Source organism: Musca autumnalis, unplaced genomic scaffold (genome assembly GCF_047663935.1).
Source record: "Musca autumnalis isolate F117 unplaced genomic scaffold, ASM4766393v1 scaffold_5, whole genome shotgun sequence".
Classification (NCBI taxonomy): domain Eukaryota; kingdom Metazoa; phylum Arthropoda; class Insecta; order Diptera; family Muscidae; genus Musca; species Musca autumnalis.
The window spans coordinates 15,362,336-15,388,991 of NW_027412088.1; the positions used below are offsets into that span (position 1 = coordinate 15,362,336).

Here is a 26,656-nt window from a genome sequence, read left to right on the forward strand (position 1 = left end):
GTTATCCGCGTTGTGTAAATACATTGTCCACGTTACCCATTTGTGCAAATACATTATCCACGATATCCCAGTAGTGCAAATGTATTATCTACGATATCCGAGTTATGTTAATACATTATCCACGTTATCCGAGTTATGTAAATACATTATCCGCGTTATGCGAGTTGTGCAAATGCGTTTTTCATGCTATTTTAGTTATGTAGATACATTATCCACGTTATCCGAGTTGCGTAAATACATTATCGACGTTATACGAGTTATGTAAATACATTATCCACGTTATCCGAGTTATGGAAATACTATATACACGTCATTGGAGTTGAGTAAACATTATTCACGTTATCCGGGTTGTGTAAATACATTATTCACGTTATCCAAGTTGTGCAAATACATTATCCACGTTATCCGAGTTTTGCAAATACATTATCTACGTTATCCGAGTTGTGTAAATACACTGTCCACGTCACCCCAGTGGTGCAAATGCATTATCCACGTTATCCGAGTTGTGCAAATGCATTATCTACATTATCCGGGTTATGTAAATGTACTATCCATGTTATCCGAGTTGTGTAAATATATTGTCGCGTTATCCTAGTTGTGCAAATACATTATCCACGTTATCCGATTTATGTAAACATATTATCCACCTTATTCGATTTATGTAAATACATTATTCACCTTATCCGAGTTATGTAAATACATTATCCGCGTTATCCGAGTTGTGTAAATGCGTTTTTCTTGTTATTTTTGTTATGTAGATATATTATCCATGTTATCCGAGTTATGGAAATACAATAGCCACGTCATTGGATTTAAGTAAATATTATTCACGTTATCCGGGTTGTGTAAATACATTATCCACGTTATCCGAGTTGTGTGAATGTATTATCCACTTATCCCAGTTGTGCAAACATATTATCCACGTTATTCGAATTATGTAAATACATTATCCACGTTATCCGAGTTATCTAAATACACTATCCACGTTATTCGAATTATGTAAATACATTATCCACGATATCAGAGTTATGTAAATACATTATCCACGTTATAAGAGTTATCTTAACACATTATCCACGTTATCCGATTTGTGTAAATACATTAGCCACGTTATCCGAGTTATGTAAATACATTATCCCCGTTATCTGAGTTGTGTAAAACATTATCCACGTTATCCGAGTTATGTAAATACATTATCCACGTTATCCGAGTTGCGTAAATACATTATCCACGTTATCCGAGTTGCGTAAATACATCATCCACGTTATCCGAGTTGCATAAATACATTATTCACGTTATCCGATTTATGTAAATGCAAATACATTATGTAAATACACTATCCACCTTATTCGAATTAGGTAAATACATTATCCACGATATCCGAGTTATGTAAATACATTATCCACGTTATACGAGTTATCTTAACACATTATCCACGTTATCCGATTTATGTAAATACATTATCCACGTCATCCGATTTATGTAAATACATTATCCACCTTATCCGAGTAATGTAAATACATTATCCACTTTATCTGGGATGCGTAAAACATTATCCTCGTTATCTGAGTTGCGTAAAACAATATCCAAGTTATCCGCGTTGCGTAAAACATTACCTACGTTATCCGAGTTATGTAGATACATTATCCACATTATCCGAGTTGATTAAATACATTATCCATCTTATCCGAGTTATGTAAATGCAATATCCACGTTATCCGAGTTATGTAAATACATTATCCGCGTTATCCGAGTTGTGTGAATACATTATCCCCGTTATCTGAGTTGCGTAAAACATTATCCACGTTATCCGAGTTGCGTAAGTACCTTATCCACGTTATCCGAGTTATGTAAATACATTATCCACGTTATCCGAGTTGCGTAAATACATACTTTCACGTTATCCGATTTATATGAATGCATTATCCGCGTTATTGGAGTTGCGTAAACAATATTCACGTTATCCGAGTTATGTAAGTACATTATCCACGTTATCCGAGATATGTAAATATATTATCCACGTCATGTCATGGCTTTGTCCATGTTATCCAACTTATATATAATCATTTAATACTTTATCCGCCTATTCAAATTATGTAAATGCATTGAACTGTGTGAATCCGAGACTTCTTAATGTATTATCCGCATTTTCCGATCGGCAATTTTATGAATACTCTTTATCCACATTATCTGGCGACTTAATTTATTATCCCCAACCCCTCGTAATGTGTTACCCCCCATTAATGTAAATCAATTTTTCCCATATTCGTATAAAATGACTTACCTGTAATGCTTTGTGATCCCGACATGTTTGTAATTGTCTTCGCTCTTTGGATTTCATGACACGGCTCATGCTGTAAACAAGAAGAAAACACAAAAAAAGAAAACAAAAAGAGAATTAGAGAAAATTACAGGAAATTAGCATAGAAATGGAATTGGAACTCAATAAACCATAGAGGGAAAATGTTTCGGTGACGCTTAAAGGTGCCGACGACGGCATTCAAATGAAATTCTTTGCCAAAAAAACCAATTCGCATTATTATCACGCTTCGCTAGCCACCTTTCAACATTAACAACATTTTCTAGCCTTGTTTCTCATTAGAGGGGCAATAATAAACCATAGAATGCCATTTTCTCCTCCATAGCTTCCATTTGTGTGCGTGTGTGTGTTTGTGAAGAAGAGGGTCGCGCATCGTGATTGATGGTGTTTTCCAGGCAATTAATGCAGCAGAAGAAAACGGGATAGTGTTTGAAATGTTAAGTTTCACATGTGCCATGTTGGTCATGTGTGTGTGTGTTTGAGTGTTTGCCGTAGAGATGTACACGATTTGCAAATGCATTCATCTTCTAATGTACATTTTTGGTTGGCCTATAATGCGCGCTCTCTCAAAGTTTAGCCTAAAAGCCCCCTAAGCAAGGCATGAAAGCCATTGTGTTTTTTTCTTGAGGAATTTGTTTATTGGGGCACAGTGTCTAAGAAGAGACCATTTTGGAATTCATATATATTTCCTGAGATAATGGTAAAAAAGTTGTAGAGAACTAAAATGATTGATGGGTGAGATAGCTTGGGGATTGTTTAAAATTTTTACCAAAGGTACTCCTTGTGGTACTGTTCAAATCGATATAATGTTTTTCATAGGAGCTATATAAGACCCTTTTAGGAGGTCTTTCATCTATAGAAGACCCCTATAGGAGGTCTTCTATCTATAGAAGATCCATTTAAGGGGTTTTATATGTATAGAAGTTCCCTTTATGAGGACTTATATCAATAGAAGACTCCTATAGAAGGTCTTATATCTATAGAAGTTCCCTTTATGAGGTCTTCCATCAATAGAAGTCCCCTTTAAGAGGTCTACTATGTATAGAAGTTTTTTTTAGGATGTCTTCCATCTACTGAAGACCACTTTAGGAAGTCTTCTATCTATAGAATACCCCTATAAGAGGACTTCGATCTATAGAAGACCCCTTTAGGAGGTCTTCTATCTATGGAAGACTCCTTTAGGAGGTCTTCTATCTATAGAAGACCCCTTTAGAAGGTCTTCTATCTATAGAAGACCCCTATAGGAGGTCTTCTACCTATAGAAGATCCCTTTAAGAGGTATACCATCAATAGAAGACCCCTTTAGGAGGTCTTCTATATATAGAAGTCACCTTTAGGAGGTCTTCTATATATAGAAGTCACCTTTAGGACGTCTTCTATGTATAGAAGTTACCTTTAGGATGTCTTCGATCTACAGAAGACCCCTTTAGGAAGTCTTCTATCTATAGAAGACCCCTTTAAGAGGTCTTCTATCTATAGAGTACCCAATAAGGAGATTTTCTATCTACAGAAGACCCCTTTAGGAGGTCTTCTATCTATAGAAGATCCCCATTGGAGGTCTTTTATCTATAGAAGTCCCCTTTAGGAGGTCTTCTATCTATAGAAGACCCCTTTAGGAGGTCTTCTATCTATAGAAGACCCCTTTAGGAGGTCTTCTATCTATAGAAGACACCTTTAGGAGGCCTTCTATCTATAGAAGACCCCTTTAGGAGGTCTTCTATCTATAGAAGACCCCTTTAGGAGGTCTTCTGTCTATAGAAGACACCTTAAGGAGGAGTTTTATCTATAGAAGACCCCTTTAGGAGGTCTTCTATCTATAGAAGATCCATTTAAGGGGTTTTATATGTATAGAAGTTCCCTTCGATCTATAGAAGACCCCTTTAGGAGGTCTTCTATCTATGGAAGACTCCTTTAGGAGGTCTTCTATCTATAGAAGACCCCTTTAGAAGGTCTTCTATCTATAGAAGACCCCTTTAGAAGGTCTTCTATCTATAGAAGACCCCTTTAGAAGGTCTTCTATCTATAGAAGACCCCTATAGGAGGTCTTCTATCTATAGAAGACCCCTATAGGAGGTCTTCTATCTATAGATGATCTCTTAGGGAGGTCTTATATCTATAGAAGTCCCCTTTAGGAGATCTTCCATCTACAGAAGACCCCTTTAGGAGGTCTTCCATCTATAGAAGACCCCTATAGGAGGTCTTCTACCTATAGAAGATCCCTTTAAGAGGTATACCATCAATAGAAGACCCCTTTAGGAGGTCTTCTATATATAGAAGTCACCTTTAGGAGGTCTTCTATATATAGAAGTCACCTTTAGGACGTCTTCTATGTATAGAAGTTACCTTTAGGATGTCTTCGATCTACAGAAGACCCCTTTAGGAAGTCTTCTATCTATAGAAGACCCCTTTAAGAGGTCTTCTATCTATAGAGTACCCAATAAGGAGATTTTCTATCTACAGAAGACCCCTTTAGGAGGTCTTCTATCTATAGAAGATCCCCATTGGAGGTCTTTTATCTATAGAAGTCCCCTTTAGGAGGTCTTCTATCTATAGAAGACCCCTTTAGGAGGTCTTCTATCTATAGAAGACCCCTTTAGGAGGTCTTCTATCTATAGAAGACACCTTTAGGAGGCCTTCTATCTATAGAAGACCCCTTTAGGAGGTCTTCTGTCTATAGAAGACACCTTAAGGAGGAGTTTTATCTATAGAAGACCCCTTTAGGAGGTCTTCTATCTATAGAAGATCCATTTAAGGGGTTTTATATGTATAGAAGTTCCCTTCGATCTATAGAAGACCCCTTTAGGAGGTCTTCTATCTATGGAAGACTCCTTTAGGAGGTCTTCTATCTATAGAAGACCCCTTTAGAAGGTCTTCTATCTATAGAAGACCCCTTTAGAAGGTCTTCTATCTATAGAAGACCCCTATAGGAGGTCTTCTATCTATAGAAGACCCCTATAGGAGGTCTTCTATCTATAGATGATCTCTTAGGGAGGTCTTATATCTATAGAAGTCCCCTTTAGGAGATCTTCCATCTACAGAAGACCCCTTTAGGAGGTCTTCCATCTATAGAAGACCCCTATAGGAGGTCTTCTACCTATAGAAGATCCCTTTAAGAGGTATACCATCAATAGAAGACCCCTTTAGGAGGTCTTCTATCTATAGAAGTCACCTTTAGGAGGCCTTCTATGTATAGAAGTTACCTTTAGGATGTCTTCGATCTACAGAAGACCCCTTTAGGAAGTCTTCTATCTATAGAAGACCCCTTTAAAAGGTCTTCTATCTATAGAGTACCCATTAAGGAGATCTTCTATCTATAGAAGACCCCTTTAGGAGGTCTTCTATCTATAGAAGAACCCTTTAGGAGGTCTTCTATCTATAGAAGACCCCTTTAGAAAGTCTTCTATCTATAGAAGACCCCTTTTGGAGGTCTTCTATCTATAGAAGACCCTTTTAGGAGGTCTTCTTTCTATAGAAGACCCCTTTAGGAGGTCTTCTATCTATAGAAGACCCCTTTAGGAGGTCTTCTATCTATAGAAGTCTCCTTTAGGAGGTCGTCTATATATACAAGATCCCTTCAAGAGGTCTTATATCTATAGAAGTTCCCTTTATGAGTTCTTCTATCTATAGATGTCACCTTTAGGAGGTCTCCTACGTATATAAGTCCCCTTTAGTATGTCTGCCATTTACAGAAGACCCCTATAGGAAGTCTTCTATCTATAAAAGACCCCTTTAAGAGGTGTTCGATTTATAGAAGACCCCTGTGGGAGGTCTTATATCTATAGAAGACCCCTATAGGAGGTCTTCTATTTATAGAAGACCCCTTTAGGAGGTCTTCGATCTATAGAAGACCCCTTTAGGAGGCCTTCTATCTATAGAAGACCCCTTTAGGAGGTCTTCCGTCAATAGAAGACCCCTTTATTAGGTCTTCTATGTATAGAAGATTCCTTTAGGATGTCTTCCATCTACAGAAGACTACTTTAGGAAGTCTTCTATCTATAGAAGACCCCTTTAAGAGGTATTCGATCTATAGAAGACCTCTTTAGGAGGTCTTCTGTCTGTAGAAGACCCCTTTAGGAGGTCTTCCATCTGCAGAAGACCCCTTTAGGAGGTCTTCCATCTATAGAAGACCCCTATAGGAGGTATTCTGTCTATAGAAGTTCCTTTATGAAGTCTTCCATCAATAGAAGACCTCTTTAGGAGGTTTTCTACCTATGGAATACCCCTTTAGGAAGTCTTCCATCTACAGAAGACCCATTTAGGAGGTCTTCCATCTATAGAAGACCCCTATAGGAGGTCTTCTGTCTATAGATGATCCCTTTAAGAGGTCTTATATCTATAGAAGTTCCCTTTATGAGGTCTTTCATCAATAGAAGACCCCTTTAGGAGGTCTTCTATGTATAGAAGTCCCCTTTAGGATGTCTTCCATCTACAGAATATCACTTTAGGAAATCTTCTATATATAGAAGACCCCCTTAAGAGGTATTCGTTCTATAGAAGACCCCTTTAGGAAGTCGTCTATCTATAGAAGACCCCTTTAAGAGGTCTTCGTTCTATAGAAGGCCCCTTTAGGAAGTCTTTTATATATAGAAGACCCCTTTAGGAGGTCTTCTATCTATAGAAGACCCCTTTAGGAGGTCTTCCATCTACAGAAGAGGTCTTCTATCTATAAAAGTTCCCTCTAAGAGGTCTTATATCTATAGAAGTTCCCTTTATGAGAATGAATATTACTGCTACCACTGTCTTAATTTCACGCCTTTTGGAAGCTGTATGTGGCTTGTTGTGCTTGTTGTACTCTATTTCATTTGCCCTCGTCGTTGTTCCTGCCACATAGCTCCGCTATGCTTAACTTATGTCGTGTGTGTTCGTTCATTCAGTCATTTTAAATTGTTTCTTTTGAAGCTGAATTTTGCATTTGGGATCCTCGCAAATTTGCATTCGTTCGTTACTTTGCCGCAACCGTTAAGCTTTCTTTGCATTGCTTGGCGCAAATGATGATGACGAAGATGGTGATTGCAATGAGCAGTGGTAGAGTGGTAGGCTCTTTTGTTTTTGGGCAAAATAAAGAAAATTGTTGTGGTGCAGTCAAATGCAGATGAAATTAGTTGAGTGTGCTGCGGCTAACGGTAAGAAAAACTTTAATAACTTGGGAATGTAAACTAAGGCTATATCCCACTCCTAAACATAAGAAACACAATAAATGGATGATTTCATTTAAACACTTCAGGGAAATTAAGAAAGCCCATAGTGTAGGGGAAATTTTCGTGTAGTAAATCCATTAAAACGATAAGTTCCAGGCCAGGGCAGTCATTATAAGTTAATTTTAATGTCACTTAAAATGTTTTGTGGCTGTTTGTTGTTATTGTTCTAACTAACAATAGACTTGAAGAGGACATGCATATTATCAATCAATATCAATTCAGTTTTTTTATTTTTGTCGAATTCTCAATAAAATTGTTTGGACAAAAAGAGTCATTCATTCATATACTTACTTTTCCAGCTGCTGGCGCAGTTCTTTTTCGAATGTTGGTGACCCGCATTGACTCTGTAAATAACAAAAGAAGAAGGAGACGCAATAAATATATTGTAATACACATTTTCGTACATATCGGGAAAAACAAATCATAAAAAATAAATTAATTTTTTATTGTTGTTAAAGTCATTAAGGCCATGCAATCGACGAAGATCGTTACAAAACAGGGTTGCCGCTTCAAAAAGAAACTATCTAAAAAATAATTTGCTATGATGATCCAACATTTATTCAATGGCATATTTTCGAAATACAAATTAAGTGAAAGGAATGATTTTAGGATTTTTTATTTTGTTTTTTTTTATATTTTGTATTTTATATTTTATATTTTATATTTTATATTTTATATTTTATATTTTATATTTTATATTTTATATTTTATATTTTATATTTTATATTTTATATTTTATATTTTATATTTTATATTTTATATTTTATATTTTATATTTTATATTTTATATTTTATATTTTATATTTTATATTTTATATTTTATATTTTATATTTTATATTTTATATTTTATATTTTATATTTTATATTTTACATTTTATATTTTATATTTTATATTTTATATTTTATATTTTATATTTTATATTTTATATTTTATATTTTATATTTTATATTTTATATTTTATATTTTATATTTTATATTTTATATTTTATATTTTATATTTTATATTTTATATTTTATATTTTATATTTTATATTTTATATTTTATATTTTATATTTTATATTTTATATTTTATATTTTATATTTTATATTTTATATTTTATATTTTATATTTTATATTTTATATTTTATATTTTATATTTTATATTTTATATTTTATATTTTATATTTTATATTTTATATTTTATATTTTATATTTTATATTTTATATTTTATATTTTATATTTTATATTTTATATTTTATATTTTATATTTTATATTTTATATTTTATATTTTATATTTTATATTTTATATTTTATATTTTATATTTTATATTTTATATTTTATATTTTATATTTTATATTTTATATTTTATATTTTATATTTTATATTTTATATTTTATATTTTATATTTTATATTTTATATTTTATATTTTATATTTTATATTTTATATTTTATATTTTATATTTTATATTTTATATTTTATATTTTATATTTTATATTTTATATTTTATATTTTATATTTTATATTTTATATTTTATATTTTATATTTTATATTTTATATTTTATATTTTATATTTTATATTTTATATTTTATATTTTATATTTTATATTTTATATTTTATATTTTATATTTTATATTTTATATTTTATATTTTATATTTTATATTTTATATTTTATATTTTATATTTTATATTTTATATTTTATATTTTATATTTTATATTTTATATTTTATATTTTATATTTTATATTTTATATTTTATATTTTATATTTTATATTTTATATTTTATATTTTATATTTTATATTTTATATTTTATATTTTATATTTTATATTTTATATTTTATATTTTATATTTTATATTTTATATTTTATATTTTATATTTTATATTTTATATTTTATATTTTATATTTTATATTTTATATTTTATATTTTATATTTTATATTTTATATTTTATATTTTATATTTTATATTTTATATTTTATATTTTATATTTTATATTTTATATTTTATATTTTATATTTTATATTTTATATTTTATATTTTATATTTTATATTTTATATTTTATATTTTATATTTTATATTTTATATTTTATATTTTATATTTTATATTTTATATTTTATATTTTATATTTTATATTTTATATTTTATATTTTATATTTTATATTTTATATTTTATATTTTATATTTTATATTTTATATTTTATATTTTATATTTTATATTTTATATTTTATATTTTATATTTTATATTTTATATTTTATATTTTATATTTTATATTTTATATTTTATATTTTATATTTTATATTTTATATTTTATATTTTATATTTTATATTTTATATTTTATATTTTATATTTTATATTTTATATTTTATATTTTATATTTTATATTTTATATTTTATATTTTATATTTTATATTTTATATTTTATATTTTATATTTTATATTTTATATTTTATATTTTATATTTTATATTTTATATTTTATATTTTATATTTTATATTTTATATTTTATATTTTATATTTTATATTTTATATTTTATATTTTATATTTTATATTTTATATTTTATATTTTATATTTTATATTTTATATTTTATATTTTATATTTTATATTTTATATTTTATATTTTATATTTTATATTTTATATTTTATATTTTATATTTTATATTTTATATTTTATATTTTATATTTTATATTTTATATTTTATATTTTATATTTTATATTTTATATTTTATATTTTATATTTTATATTTTATATTTTATATTTTATATTTTATATTTTATATTTTATATTTTATATTTTATATTTTATAGCTTATAGTTAGTTGGTTATCAGTCAGATGTGGACCAAAACGGGTACTTTACCACTTTAGGGAGCATTATCTCCAAATTATCTTAAACGGATTTTCTTAAAATATACTTGGAGTCCAAAACCAAACCATTATTTGGATGAGGCACATTTGGGATCATATCAAAGTGTGTAATATACCCTGGATAGAATAAATGTTGATGGCAACACTGATCAAAACCTCACATGCAGGCAAAACATTTGCACTTCGGGAGGAGGAGGTTAATGTAATGTGTTCATGTTTTAATCCATAAAAAAACATACATTCAAAAATTGACACTTTGACGAATTAATGTTCAAATAGAATGACAAAATTAACTCAAAACATAAATGGCGGTCGTTTCTTTGATAAAAACAAAAAACTAATGAAAACCGATCAATTGAAAGATTTTTTATGACGATTTTCCGTTTTGCGTGAGTATTCATCCCTAAATTATGGTGTAATAAATTCTACAAAATTAAGGGAAAAGCGATGGTGGAAGTGGAGAGAGGTCAATACAAAATGTTTTATGTTTTTGTTTTGGGAAATACGCTTTGTTTATTTTATTTTCATAGAAAAAAAAAGCGAAAATACAATTAAGATAAATGTTTGTTTGCACGTAATATGACGACAGACCGACCGACCGACCGGCCTTAGCAATGAACGAATGACTTTATTATTTGTTGCCCAGCACAGTTCCCTCGTTGTTTCGAAACAATGAAATGTGAAACCTTGAAATATTCCTGCAGCCTGTCATGAATGCATCTCAACAAAAGGGTCGGTTGGTGGTGGTGATGGTAATTGTGCTCAATGAAGTATTAATTAATCAATTTTATAGCCCCAGTTTGACAATAAGTGTCTCTAAATGGTGGTGGCGGTGGTGAGGGTAGTATTGTCCTCCATACACAAAAATATGTACATATGTTGTTCTACTTCCGCTGCTGCTTTCCATATGTGGAAATGTTGGAAACTAACTATTCGTTATGATTTGCAATAAACGGCTTGCAGCTAGCGGATCTTTTAGAAAAATTTTGGAATTTTTCCAGCAAAACGTTTTGATGCCAAAGAAACAGTGTAATCATCACTTTAAAATCGGATAAACGAACGTTGATTTTTTCCATAGACAAAAATCTACATCAATTTTCGGTTTCGTTCACATAAAAAGTTGACTTATCGATATCCCATTGGGGCGTCCTTTATTTAATGTACCAAAACTTAATGAGGATCTAACAATCAGAAAATCATTGAACAATTCCAATTTTATATGGAATAAAGTTAATTTTTCATATAAATCCGGACGAAATCGCTTACTTCGTTAATGGGTCCACCAGACAGACGGTTGCACATGGCTAGATCGATTTAATATTTTTAAGTATAAAACCATTATTTGATGAGGCGCATTTTTATACCCTCATCTTTGTAGCTACAGAGGGTAAACCATTTTTTACGATCAGAAATGTTTCTCTCTAAAATAATGGTTTTAGACCCCATATATGCATATATTAGGACCAAATCCGAAACAAACAAACAAATTTCAGTAATCGTGCATTTTTCAAAAAAAAAAAATATTTTTCAATAATCGTGGATTTAAAAAAAATATTTTTCAATAATCGTGGATTTAAAAAAAATATTTTTTTCAATAATCGTGGATTTTTTAAAAAAATATTTTTCGATAATCGTGGATTTTTTAAAAAATATTTTTCAATAATCGTGGATTTTTTAAAAAATATTTTTCAATAATCGTGGATTTTTTAAAAAATATTTTTCAATAATCGTGGATTTTTTAAAAAATATTTTTCAATAATTGTGGATTTTTTAAAAAATATTTTTCAATAATCGTGGATTTTTTAAAAAATATTTTTCAATAATCGGATTTTTTAAAAAATATTTTTCAATAATCGGATTTTTTAAAAAATATTTTTCAATAATCGTGGATTTTTTAAAAAATATTTTTCAATAATCGTGGATTTTTTAAAAAATATTTTTCAATAATCGTGGATTTTTTAAAAAATATTTTTCAATAATCGTGGATTTAAAAAAATATTTTTCAATAATCGTGGATTTTTTAAAAAATATTTTTCAATAATCGTGGATTTTTTAAAAAATATTTTTCAATAATCGTGGATTTTTTAAAAAATATTTTTCAATAATCGTGGATTTTTTAAAACATATTTTTCAATAATCGTGGATTTTTTAAAACATATTTTTCAATAATCGTGGATTTTTTAAAACATATTTTTCAATAATCGTGGATTTTTTAAAAAATATTTTTTGATAATCGTGGATTTTTTAAAAAATATTTTTTGATAATCGTGGATTTTTTAAAAAATATTTTTCAATAATCGTGGCTTTTTTAAAAAAAAAAAATTTTCAATAATCGTGGATTTCTTAAAAAATATTTTTTCAATAATCGTGGATTTTTTAAAAAAATATTTTTTCAATAATCGTGGATTTTTTAAAAAAATATTTTTTCAATAATCGTGGATTTTTTAAAAAAATATTTTTTCAATAATCGTGGATTTTTTAAAAAAATATCTTTTCAATAATCGTTGATTTTTTAAAAAAATATTTTTTCAATAATCGTTGATTTTTTAAAAAAATATTTTTTCAATAATCGTGGATTTTTTAAAAAAATATTTTTTCAAAAATCGTGGATTTTTTAAAAAATATTTTTTCAAAAATCGTGGATTTTTAAAAAAAATACATTTTCAATAATCGTGGATTTTTAAAAAAAATACTTTTTCAATAATCGTGGATTTTTTAAAAAAATATTCTTTCAATAATCGTGGATTTTTTAAAAAAATATTTTTTCAATAATCGTGGATTTTTTAAAAAAATATTTTTTCAATAATCGTGGATTTTTTAAAAAATATTTTTCAATAATCGTGGGTTTTTTTAAAAATATTTTTCAATAATCGTGGATTTTTTAAAAAATATTTTTCAATAATCGTGGATTTTTAACAAACATATTTTTCAATAATCGTGGATTTTTTAAAAAATATTTTTCAATAATCGTGGATTTTTAACAAAAATATTTTTCAATAATCGTGGATTTTTTAAAAAAAAAATTTTTCAATAGTCGTGGATTTTTTAAACAAATATTTTTCAATAATCGTGGATTTTTTAAACAAATATTTTTCAATAATCGTGGATTTTTTAAACAAATATTTTTCAATAATCGTGGATTTATAACATTTTTTTCGTTTATCGTGGATTTTTTAAAAAAATATTTTTCAATAATCGTGGATTTTTTAAAAAAATATTTTTTCAATAATCGTGGATTTTTTTTAAACAAATTTTTTCAATAATCGTGGATTTTTTAAAAAACATTTTTTCAATAATCGTGGATTTTTTAAAAAAATATTTTTTCAATAATCGTGGATTATTTAAAAAAATATTTTTCAATAATCGTGGATTTTTTAAAAAAATATTTTTTCAATAATCGTTGATTTTTTAAAAAAATATTTTTTCAATAATCGTTGATTTTTTAAAAAAAAATATTTTTTCAATAATCGTTGATTTTTTAAAAAAAATATTTTTTCAATAATCGTTGATTTTTTAAAAAAAAATATTTTTTCAATAATCGTTGATTTTTTTAAAAAAAATATGTTTTCAATAATCGTTGATTTTTTAAAAAAATATTTTTTCAATAATCGTTGATTTTTTTAAAAAAAATATTTTTTCAATAATCGTTGATTTTTTAAAAAAAATATTTTTTCAATAATCGTTGATTTTTTAAAAAAAAATATTTTTTCAATAATCGTTGATTTTTTTAAAAAAAATATTTTTTCAATAATCGTAGATTTTTTAAAAAATATTGACAAATATCGTCGATTTATTAAAAAAAATATTGAAAAATATCTTCGATTAAAAAAAAAATTGTCAATAATCGTGTATTTTTATTTCAATAATCGTGGTACCTGCCCCAGTAAAGTTTAAAAATTGTCACTAAAATGGTGAGCACGATAACTCTTGAAGGAGTGACCGAATTGTTCATAACTATTCATATGGTAATATTACTTTCAGGCATCAGGTTTAAATATGCAATGAATCGGTATACTCCTTTGTGTACCGCCCATAAAAAATTTGGCCCACAACTTCTCGAATCGTGTTAAAAATTTTAATGGCGGGTAGTTATTGTGATTATGATTAGGATGGGACCTGTGATATGGGTGCCGAAATGTACCAATATTAAGATCCACTCCTTCATACACCTCCCGTACATAAGTGCTGTTAAGTCCAAGTTTTTACCGCAGCTAGCATTTGTGGTCTCTATTACAACACTTTAATTTTATTTGCCACACTTCTCTTGATAATGACCCCCAAATTCCAAAAAACCCCGCTATGTGGAATTCATGTAATCTATGAAAGGTTATATATTTTGTTCGGGCTGAGTCGATTAGACCTGTAAATGACATTCGGGCCCCGAAGTGTGCCAATGTGCGCATCATAGACCTCAAATATATAATTTAATTCTCCATACTTCTCTCGATAATATTCAGAATGTTCCAAAAAAACCTCCCATGTGGAATTCTTGCAATATAAACCCTGTTAATTGGGTCTGTCTGTGGAATAATCAGGTCCAATATTTAGGAGATCTACTCTACCTACAAATACCCAAGGACATTTGGGACCACCACTCCATTTACTGTCTTTTGTAAAGTCATGGGTCAGGTGTCTGATTTTTTTACTTGTTAAAGACCGAAAATTCTAAACATTTGCTTTTTTACTTCGCCCTAAAGACGCAATTAACTGGCCAATTTTTTCCATTTCAAATATTTCTTGCAAAAACCAATAGCCTATTTCAGGAATCATAACTCACTTTAAATGTTATTGCGAATCACTCCCATGCAAAGCCCTCGCCAACCCCTCCCCCATTTTATGTGAAGCTAACAATGAACTTCACTAAATCATCGTTTAAAGACTCCTTTTAAGTTAACAGCCTCAGTTTTATTAATGCAGTTTATTATTATCATCATTATGAGAAGCACACACACACACGCACATACAAAAATACACATTCACATCATCATCTACATCATCTTTAACGTTATTTTATTATTATATTCATACTTTATTATGGCTTTTATCATTGTCACAGCTGTTCAAGTATTTTTCTTTTTTTCTTTCTGCTATGTCTATGAGCGTGTGAGGAGTGCGTAAGTTATGAGTCGCGATGGTGGTGGGCCTGGGTAGGCTGCTTGGTTAGTTGGCATTCTATGTGAATGGAAATTATTTCACTTCCGTTTCCTGTTAACATCCTGGCATTTTAAGGCATTTACTCATGAACTGCGTAGCACACATTAAAACGTAGGAAACAGAGAAACAACAAATCTTACTTTAGTTCAAGTGTTGGGAAGTTTAAGCAGAGGATATACTTGCCCCAAAAATATATGTGATTCAGTCATTGGTCTCCTGCGCACACATTTCCAGCTATAATTATTTTTTGTTCCACGCCACGGAGGAGACACAACAAATGAATGTAATTATATTCTGGGGCATTTGCATGTTCGTTCTTTTGCGAATGGCTTGTGGGAAAAATGAATTTGTTTTGTGGAGGAGAATGAATGCTCGTGACAAAGTTGGAAAATTTTCTGCTGCATATTTTCTTTTAATTCTATTAAGGCTAGGTGAAAATGGCAATGATAATTTAAATTTATTTAATCCTAAAAGTATGCACCACATATGGAACATTTAGTAAACATTTTAACCGAGAGTTTAAAAAATTGGAAATTAAAAATTTATAAAATGACAAAACTTCGCTTAAATTTTTAAAAAATAACAAGTAAAGAATAGTTAAGTTCGGCCGGACCGAACTTTTTATACCCTTCACCATAAAATGTGCTGAACTAAAATAGAATAATTATTTTCTTTCCTGTACACAATTTTATGTGGATATATGGAAACTTTAATTCTGCCTGGCTGAATTGAAGATTTCCTATGGAAACTTTAATTCAGCCTAGCTAAATTGAAGATTTCCCATGGAAACTTTAATTCAGCCTGGCTGAATTGAAGATTTCCTATGGAAACTTTAATTCAGCCTGGCTGAATTGAAGATTTCCCATGGAAACTTTAATTCAGCCTGGCTGAATTGAAGATTTCCCATGGAAACTTTTATTCAGCCTGGCTGAATTGAAGATTTCCTATGGAAACTTTAATTCAGCCTGGCTGAATTGAAAATTTCTTATGGAAACTTTAATTCAGCCTGGCTGAATTGAAAATTTCCTATGGAAACTTTAATTCAGCCTGGCTGAATTGAAGATTTCCTATGTAAACTTTAATTCAGCCTGGCGGAATTGAAGATTTCCTATGGAAACTTTAATTCAGCCTGGCTGAATTTGAGGTTTCCTATGGAAACTTTAATTCAGCCTGGCTGAATTGAAGATTTCATATGGAAACTTTAATTCAGCCTGGCTAAATTGAAGATTTCATATGGAAACTTTAATTCAGCCTGGCTGAATTGAAGATTTCCTATGGAAACTTTAATTCAGCCTGGCTGAATTGAAGATTTCCTATGGAAACTTTAATTCAGCCTGGCTGAATTGAAGATTTCCTATGGAAACTTTAATTCAGCCTGACTGAATTGAAGATTTCCTATAGTAACTTTAATTCAGCCTGGCTGAATTGAAGATTTCCTATGGAAACTTTAATTCAGCCTGGCTGAATTGAAGATTTCCTATGGAAACTTTTATTCAGCCTGGCTGAATTGAAGATTTCCTATGGAAACTTTTATTCAGCCTGGCTGAATTGAAGATTTCCTGTGGAAACTTTTATTCAGCCAGGCTGAATTGAAGATTTCCTGTGGAAACTTTTATTCAGCCAGGCTGAATTGAAGATTTCCTTTGGAAACTTTAATTCAGCCTGGCTGAATTGAAGATTTTGTGACCAAGTATACATCAAATGCCTTAATAAGGTAAAAAAAACGAGTAAAAAAGTATCAGTCGGCTTTACCGACAGAGATATACCCTCAGCTTGTGTGGATTGAAATACTTTTTTTCCAAAAAATGTATGGGCGTATGAACCTACAGAAATCTGTTCTTTATTATGTATTTTTTTGGGCTTTTCGTGGTCAGATTGCTTTTATGACAATAAAAACGAGTTTTATTTCATTTTCTGCACGACGTTTCGCTGGCTTTTTTCCAGCTTTTTCAAGAACCGAACATCTTTGAACTTTTGTAGGGGAGGTGCCCGATGGAGCGGACCGATATGGCTTATCGTCGACCTTAAACTAAGTTTGTACAAAATATTACGAAGCCCCATTTTAGACCGAATCGGCAGATCCGTTCGAGACTTATCTTGCTCTCCAACCACCTCACACGGTGTCAAAGGGGATTTTTTGCACCTTTCAGGCTATTTTCTTAGGAAGTATGGACTTGCCCCTGATGAAATTTGTACAGCGGGGGGGCAGTGAATATAAGTTGCTACAACAACAATCAAAGCGATTCGAGAGCAGGTCCTAAACTGAACTTTTCCAAAATTTTGTATGGGAGGTACCCGAAGGAGTGGACCGATTGAGTCTGGGAAGGAACATGTATTTCCATGCAAAATTTTGAAAATAAAATTCAGTCTTTCCCTATTCTTTGTTCAATTACTCTCCTATGTGTTCACCATTTACCTGTATCTCCTTTCTCCCCGAAAAAAGTTCTGGTTCATTTCCTACGCTTAATGATAACCACACCACAAAAAAAAAAAATCACAAGGAATCCGTTGTTCATTGTTCACATCCCCAACCAATGGATCGCAGAAGCAGCAGCAAACAATCAACAGTAAATCCAGACATTGAGGCACGTAACGCCAACTGTTTTATGCGTTTAATGGTCCAAATTAAACGCATCTGTGGCTCATGACAATTACGACGACAATTTATTAACTTATAAAATGTGATTTTGAATGTCTATCTGGTAGTCAGACGTTTTGAATTTGTTCTCAGATTGTACAGAACAAAAAAAAAAAAAAAAAAACAAAGCGGGCGGATGACAATTGCCCACCCATAGCCAGGCAGTCAGCCAGAGATAGGTTTACGGCCGCCGCAACACACAATTGTTTTCCATTATCGAGTTAGTTAGCCTAACGCCCCTAGACCACACTACAACAAAAAATATTCTACCATTCTGGGCATTTGTTCTTATTGTAGTTGTTGTTCGCTATTCGCTATTCATTGATGTTGCTTTTTGTGTCTTTTTTTTCGCTCCATGTTATTTTTGCGTTGACATGTTTGCATTTTTGACAAGTGATTTACGACAAGCAACAGTATCGGGAATAACAGCAGACCAGACCAGGCAGCACCAGCAGCAGGCTGGGAAAGATATGGAAAGAACACTTTTGTTTGGGTCTCCATGGATGACACGGTGTGACAGCATGGCTCTGGTGTCATCGTTGCTACCACCATTGGCAAGCATTGCTGTTTCGTTTTTTGTTGTTTTTTGTTTGATTTTCCTCCTATGTTAATGTTTTGGTTCCGTATTATGGAGATTTGGAATACGAAATGCTTTTATCTTCAGGCGGAAGTTGTGACAACTTTTAAACACCCGCTCTCATTGATATTTGCTGTTGGCATTCAGCGTCATTGATGTTTTGAAAAAAAAAAGTTTTTTTGCTCTCTCGCTGGTACACACCCGCAAAAGTTAATGATTATTGGGAATTGTAATTGTATTCATTATTTTGCAGGTTGACAAAAACAGAAAAACATCAAAGACTTGTTTTTTGTCAGGACAGGATGTTCTTGGATAATATTATGTTTCAATGAATGCAAATGTAATTGAAATTGAACATAATTGTAATGGAAAATAAAATTAAAATGTATTTTTAAACTTTTAATTGTAGACCGCGAACTTGTAATTAAAAAGTTTGGCACAATTGTTATGTGCACAGGGGCTGGGGAAGTAACCGCGTCCATATTTAGCATTACGGCCTTTTATACAGAAGGTCTTGTGCAATATTAAATATTGACGGCTGTTAAGCCCTCAAAACGTTTCATTCGCTGAATATTTTCTCTGCAAGTAAAACATAGAACAGGACCACAAAAATTCTTTAAAAAATCCTCGTTTGTGAGGCTCTATATAGGCCTCAAAAACACTTTAAAAATCCACGTTTGTGAGGCTCTATATGGGCCTCAAAAATTCTTTAAAAATCCACGTTTGTGAGGCTCTATATGGGCCTCAAAAATTCTTTATAAATCCACGTTTCTGAGGCTTTGTATGGGACTCAAAAATTCGTTAAAAAATCCACGTTTGTGAAGCTCTACATGGGCCTCAAAAATTCTTTAAAAAATCCACGTTTTTGAGCCTTTATATGGGCCTCAAAAATTCTTTAAAAAATCCACGTTTGTAAGGCTCTATATTAGCCTTAGAAATTCTTTTAAACATCCACGTTTGTGAGGCTCTATATGGACCTCAAAAATTCTATAAAAAAATCCACGTTTGTGAGGCTCTACATGGGCCTCACAAAAATTCTTAAAAAAATTTACGTTGGTAAGGCTCTATATGGGCCTCAAAAATTCTATAAAACATCCACGTTTGTGAAGCTCTAAATGGGCCTCAAAAATTCTTTAAAAAATCCACGCTTGTGAGGCTCTATATGGGCCTCAAAAATTCTTTAAAAAATCCACGCTTGTGAGGCTCTATATGGGCCTCAAAAATTCTTTAAAAAATCCACGTTTGTGAGCCACAAAAATTCTTTAAAAAATCCACGTTTGTGAGCCACAAAAATTCTTTAAAAAATCCACGTTTGTGAGCCACAAAAATTCTTTAAAAAATCCACGTTTGTGAGCCACAAAAATTCTTTAAAAAATCCACGTTTGTGAGCCACAAAAATTATTTAAAAAATCCACGTTTGTGAGCCACAAAAATTCTTTAAAAAATCCACGTTTGTGAGCCACAAAAATTCTTTAAAAAATCCACGTTTGTGAGCCACAAAAATTCTTTAAAAATCCACGTTTGTGAGGCTCTATATGGGCCTCAAAAATTCTTTAAAAATCCACGTTTGTGAGGCTCTATATGGGCCTCAAAAATTCTTTAAAAAATCCACGTTTGTGAGGCTCTATATGGCCTCAAAAATTCTTTAAAAAATCCACTTTATGAGGCTCTATATGGCCCTTAAAAATTCTTTAAAAAATCCATGTTTGTGAGGCTCTATATGGGCCTACAAAATTCTATAAAAAATCCAAGTTTGTGGAAAAAATTCTTTAAAAAATCCACGTTTGTGTGGCTTTATATGGGCTTAAAAAATTCTTTAAAAAATCAACATTTGTGAGGGCCTCAAAAAGTTTTACAAGACTAAAATTCTCATTACGTTGAGGGTATTTTTGCCACCGTTAAAAAATGCGATGTTGCCTGGCCCGGGAATTGAACCCTGGCATTCAGTGTGGTGTCACGGTGTCACGTAAGTAAGGACATGCCCACGGAAAAAGTTCCATCATTGTAATCAAGGACAACCTTCGCTTAGAGGTCTGATATTTGTTGAAAAAATATTCTTAAAAACCCATGCTTAGAGGTCTAATGTTTGATGAAAAAATATTCTTAAAAACCCATGATTTGAGGTCTGATGAAAAAAATATTCTTAAAAACCCCACGCTTATAGGTCTGATGTTTGATGAAAAAATATTCTTTGATAGAAAAAAATTTCTTAAAACACACACGCTTAGAAGTTTGATGTTTGATGAAAAAATATTTCTAAAAATCAACGTTTAGAGTTCTGATGTTTGATGAAAAAATATTCAATATTTAGGACTGATGTTTGATGAAAAAATATTCCCGAAAATCCACGCTTAGAGGTTTGATGTTTGATAAAAATTATTCTTAAACAACCACGTTTAGCAGTCTGATGTTTGATAAAAATTATTTTTAGATGTTTGATGCAAAAAGTTTTTAAAATCCCACTTTTCTAGGTTTGATGAAAAAATATTCTTAAAAAACTCACGGTTAGAGGTTTGATGAAAACATATTCTTAAAAACGAGCTTAGATGTTTGATAAAAAACTATCCTTAAAAAAACCCATGCTTAGAGGTTTGGTGTTTGATGAAAACATATTCTTAAAAAAGAGGTTTGATGTTTGATGAGAAACTATTCTTAAAAAGTCCACGCTTAGAGGTTTGATGTTTGATGAAAAAATATTCTTTGAAAACCCACGTTTAGAGGTCTGATGTTTAATGAGAAACTATTCTTAAAAAACCTACGCTTAGAGGTCTAATGTTGGATGAGAAAATATTCTTAAAAACCTCACGCTTAGAGGTTTGATTTTTATGAAAAATATTTAAAAAAACCTGATGTTTCATGAAAAATTATTTTTAAAAAACCCACGCTTATAGGACTGATGTTTGATGAAAAATATACTTTACAAAACCCCATGCTTAGAGGTCTGATGTTTGATGAAAAATTATTTGTAAAAACCCCACTCTTAGAGGTCTGATGTTTGATGGAAAAATATAATTTAAAAAAACCACGCTTAGAAAAATTCTTTACTTCTTGTTAATGAAATATGAAATTATTCAGACTCTGACTTCAGACGTTTTGTCCATTTAATATTACTTTGCACCTAAAAGTATGTTAATCAATTTTAATTTTTCAAGCAGCAACTTCTTTGTGGTATATCAATGGTGAAGTGTAGATGGCGTTCGTTGTTGCTGTTAAGGCGAAGATCATTTTTAATGATTTTTTTATTAATTTTCTCGTTTAGAGTTAAGCTTGATGATCGGAATTTTTTTGCAAGTGAAAAAGGAAAGCCAAGGAATCGAAGCCACACAGTCACCAAATTACGTGACCTGGTTTCGCTGTTAGTTGAGCAGCTATTCAGACGTATAGACTGTGGAATGGCTTCTCTATTTGTATATTGATATTTTTGTACCCTTCAAGGGTCACAATGTTCCCACTAATATCCGCGAAGGGGCAAGGAAGTCGCCTACAATACGCCACACGTAGATAATGTGATATTGGCCGACTTGCCAATCGAACTCGGACACCACCACCTTTGACCCACGGTGGTGTTTGGACAAAATTTGTATCTAACAACTTGGAGTTGAACGAACGAATCAACCGATTTGGTTCAAGTATTGTAATATTTTATTCAAACTTATTTTAAGTTCGAAAATAGGCCATATCGGTCCAGTACTTATTAGGGTTATGACTTTTTGACATTTTTCCTCAAAAATGATTTCCTGTATCAGGGATGAATGAACTTTTGCCTATTAATCACTATGCTATCGTTTATTCCATTGAAATATAAAAAAAGTTCACGCACAAATCGATTTTAAAAAAGTAATTTTTTGGAAAAATATATGAAATGAAAAAAAAAATTATTTTTTGTTGCACGAATGAATAAATATAAGCCTACTAATAACTATAATAACGTTTATTTCATTCAAATATTAAAAAAGTCGCGAAAAAAAGTCACTTTGAAAAAATTTTAAATTTTTTGTTTTTTGTTAAAAAATTATATTTTTGAATAAAAGCGTTTACGACATCTTTACGATTCACAGAATTGAAGAAAAATAGTGAGAAATAAATTTTATGTCATTTTAATTATCTCATGTGGGTCTAAAGTTTATTTTCAATTATATATCTGTTTTCAGTGACTTCAAAAAATTGTCCAAAATTTTGATAAATTCAAATTTTAAAATCATTTTGTGCGTGAGGTTTTTTCACCGAGTCACCTTATAATTAAGATTTTATGTAATCTTATGGCAAAACTCATCACGCTATGATACAGGGATATGAGGTTGTAAAAAAGTCATAACCCTAATGTGGAGCCTGTTGCAATTGCGGGATGTATATTTCAAGCCTCTGGCCTCCAGGGAGATTAATATTTCTGTTGGTTCTCTCTTTCATGTCCTGATGACAGGGATGGAAAATTCAGTACAATAGTACTTTTTTCAGTACCATTTTACTATAAAAAGTACCGAAGTACCCCCGCGGCCATTTCAGTACCATTTCACATACTCTAGTCCCACACGTTGAAAAATTTTATGTGAAACAGAAAATGCAAAATTTAAACTTTGCTTCCAAGATTAACGTCTTTACATATGCAAATTGCTAAATATTTTAAAAATATGAATCTATATTGATAATTTTCTTCGTGGAGCTCTTCCACCCATTGATAATCCGAAATACCAAGTTACAGTCACTACAATAGACGAGTCATTTAAAAGAGTTCAAAAAATTAGTAAAAAAGTACCTTTTCCATGAAAAAAGTACCATATTAGTACTCTTTGAAATTTTTAATTTTCCATCCCTGCCTGATGATTAAATTCTTCAAGATTTCTTCCTTTTTCTTCTATGTTCTTGTGAGCACAAGCTGCTTCCGATGTGTTGTTGTTGTCGGTTTACATATGTAGAATTTTATTACATAATGGAATAATATTTACACTTGTCAATAATAAGCGATTACCTCAGAAACTTATGAGTGGATGGGGGAGTCACCAGACCGATATATAGACTTTTAAAATGTAAACGTGATTCAAAACCATTGAAATCTATTAAAAAATAAATAAAATCGTATTATAACTATTTGTATGTAAATATTTGCTATAACCAATTAATGGGCGATAAAATAATTACAAATATTTGTAATTTATTAAAATCTATTGTTGTTGTTGTATTTCATTGCAGTTTGAAAAGGCATCCCAATCAGAGTTATGGAGTTTTGCAAGTCTATCATTGTTACTCCTGGTGGTATTTACATGCCGTGACTATTTGAAAACGGTGATTCTTTCACTGAAACTATCCGGACCGGCCGCTGTACCCGTCATGGGTAATTGTCTTTTAATCAAGGAAAAGAATTGTAAGAAAAAATAAACACATTTTAAATTGAATCTAACATTTAAATATATTATTTTAGTACTGCGTTTACATGCAGCCAAAGCTAAAGAACTTTATGGCTCTTTGGTACGAGTTTGGGTGTTTTTATTTCCGTTCTTTGTGGTCCTACAACCGGATGATCTGCAAATGATATTGTCATCGAAAAAGCACACCAACAAAGTTTTCTTCTATCGTTTTATGTATAACTTTTTGGGTAAAGGTTTGATAACGAATAGCGGCGACAAATGGCATACGCATCGCCGCCTAATACAGCCGACATTCCATTTAAGCATTTTGGAACGTTTCATTGGTACCTTCGCTGATGCTTCACAGGCTTTATATGAAAGATTGGATCCGTTGGTTGGACAAAATATAAACATTGCAAATTTTGTCAATGATTGTATTGTTGATATATTGAATGGTAAGTTGTCTCAGGAATTATCTTAGCTTATATTAATAATTTCTTTTTTTTTTTTCTTTCTTTCCCTTAGAGGCTGTTTTGGGTGTACCAATTAAGAAGAAAAATTTGGATATGGAACAATCACCATTTCGAAAGTAAGTATAACAGTCTATAAGTCTATTATTACTGTGTATTCCCGTACTCATTTAATTAAAATCCACAAAAAGACGGAATAATTGAAAATTTTGCCTATTAGCGCGAAGATCATTTTAAAGTTCGATGAGAGAGAAGCCACTCCACAGCCGATATCTCTGATGAGCTGCTACCAACAGCGAAACCAGGCCACATGATTGTGGTTGTTGTGGGTTCGAATCTTCGACTTTCCTTTTCATCTTGCAAAAAATCTTCGATCATTAAGCTCGACTCCAACGAGAAATTAATTAAAAATGCTACTGTTTGGCGGACCACGGCTATGAACCCGATCGACCCGTTATCCCAACATTTATGTGTGTTAAGTTAGTATATTTTTTCATCTTGGTAGCGGCAATATATCCCTAGATGCTTGTTCCAAGCTCTTTTGATCCGTGCCTGAATAAAGAATCAGTGAATATGTTCGTTTGCTAGATCCCCATCCACCACATGTAAAAATATCGGTGAGATTAATAGATGTAGGGAATGAGTGCCTTCGGGACTATTGCGATAGGAGTTAAGTTGTTGCCTGCTTCTCCAACTTCGTTGTCGCATTCGTCGCACCCGCGCAGTCCCCCAAACAACTACAAACACAGGATCTTACAGCACCGAGAATGCATAGTCGCGCAATTCAATTGCTACGGTTTCCGCAACAAAGTCGGCGATATTGTACACCTTATGAGCAAGAATTTCAGGGTCGCCGTGATCCAGGATACAAAATTGAGCATCATCTATAGCTTGCAACGTGCCGATTGTTACAACGTTTTGCGAATGGATCGTACAAGAAGCGGAGGAGGCGGATTTGCCTTCCTTATACACCAGTCTGGTTAGTACAGACCAATCTTGCTTGAACTTGACCCTTGTCATTCCGTCCTATGTACAGTAGGGTTATGACTTTTTGACATTTTTCCTCAAAAATGATTTCCTGTATCAGGGATGAATGAACTTTTGCCTATTAATCACTATGCTATCGTTTATTCCATTGAAATATAAAAAAAGTTCACGCACAAATCGATTTTAAAAAAGTAATTTTTTGGAAAAATATATGAAATGAAAAAAAAAAATTTTTCAAAAAATTATTTTTTGTTGCACGAATGAATAAATATAAGCCTACTAATAACTATAATAACGTTTATTTCATTCAAATATTAAAAAAGTCGCGAAAAAAAGTCACTTTGAAAAAATTTTAAATTTTTTGTTTTTTGTTAAAAAATTATATTTTTGAATAAAAGCGTTTACGACATCTTTACGATTCACAGAATTGAAGAAAAATAGTGAGAAATAAATTTTATGTCATTTTAATTATCTCATGTGGGTCTAAAGTTTATTTTCAATTATATATCTGTTTTCAGTGACTTCAAAAAATTGTCCAAAATTTTGATAAATTCAAATTTTAAAATCATTTTGTGCGTGAGGTTTTTTCACCGAGTCACCTTATAATTAAGATTTTATGTAATCTTATGGCAAAACTCATCACGCTATGATACAGGGATATGAGGTTGTAAAAAAGTCATAACCCTAGTACTTATATTAGGAATAATAATTTTTTTTACAAAAATAGTGACTGGAAATAAGATCACTTTTCTTCAAGTAATTAACAAATTAACATTAAACATGGCGATACGAAGCCAAAATATGAAGAATTTCTTACTGATTTTTTGCTGAGAGCAGAATTGAAGAACTCTTCTTGGCCAAAAATTACGAAATTATTCTGTCATGGCTGCAGACTAGGGATAGGCAAGTCGACTTTCGATTAATCGATTAGTCGACTTTTTGGTTTGAAAAGTCTAAAAATCGAAGTTGGCCTTTGGTTATAGAGAAATCGAAAAGTCGACTTTCGATTTTCTTACCCAACATTTTTTATATGGCAAATATTGTAATAACACACTCTGTTGACAGCGATATGTATCAAAAAAGCTCTAAAATCGATCAAAAATCG

The 26,656-nt window shown here is 30.8% G+C and overlaps 2 protein-coding genes across 9 annotated transcripts in view; one reads left to right on the forward strand and one right to left on the reverse strand.

Annotated features, from left to right (window-relative positions):
- LOC141406453 (probable cytochrome P450 4aa1) overlaps positions 1-26,656 on the forward strand; it is a 47,441-nt gene that overhangs the window by 17,373 nt on the left and 3,412 nt on the right. For 4 of the 6 annotated variants that reach the window (XM_073991929.1, XM_073991928.1, XM_073991930.1 and 1 more), the window contains exons 2-4: positions 23,940-24,111; positions 24,169-24,549; positions 24,620-24,683. In XM_073991929.1, the coding sequence (XP_073848030.1) occupies positions 24,078-24,111; positions 24,169-24,549; positions 24,620-24,683 (479 nt within the window). In that variant the 5' untranslated portion in view covers positions 23,940-24,077. The other 2 variants (XR_012413391.1, XM_073991932.1) reach the window with 2 other exon arrangements.
- The window catches only part of LOC141406439 (uncharacterized), a 365,311-nt gene that overhangs the window by 4,337 nt on the left and 334,318 nt on the right, over positions 1-26,656 (reverse strand). For all 3 annotated transcript variants that reach the window (XM_073991889.1, XM_073991888.1, XM_073991890.1), the window contains 2 exons: positions 7,810-7,862; positions 2,285-2,354 (listed from right to left, as the gene is read on the reverse strand). In XM_073991889.1, the coding sequence (XP_073847990.1) occupies positions 2,285-2,354; positions 7,810-7,862 (123 nt within the window). The remainder of the gene's footprint in view (positions 1-2,284; positions 2,355-7,809; positions 7,863-26,656) is intronic.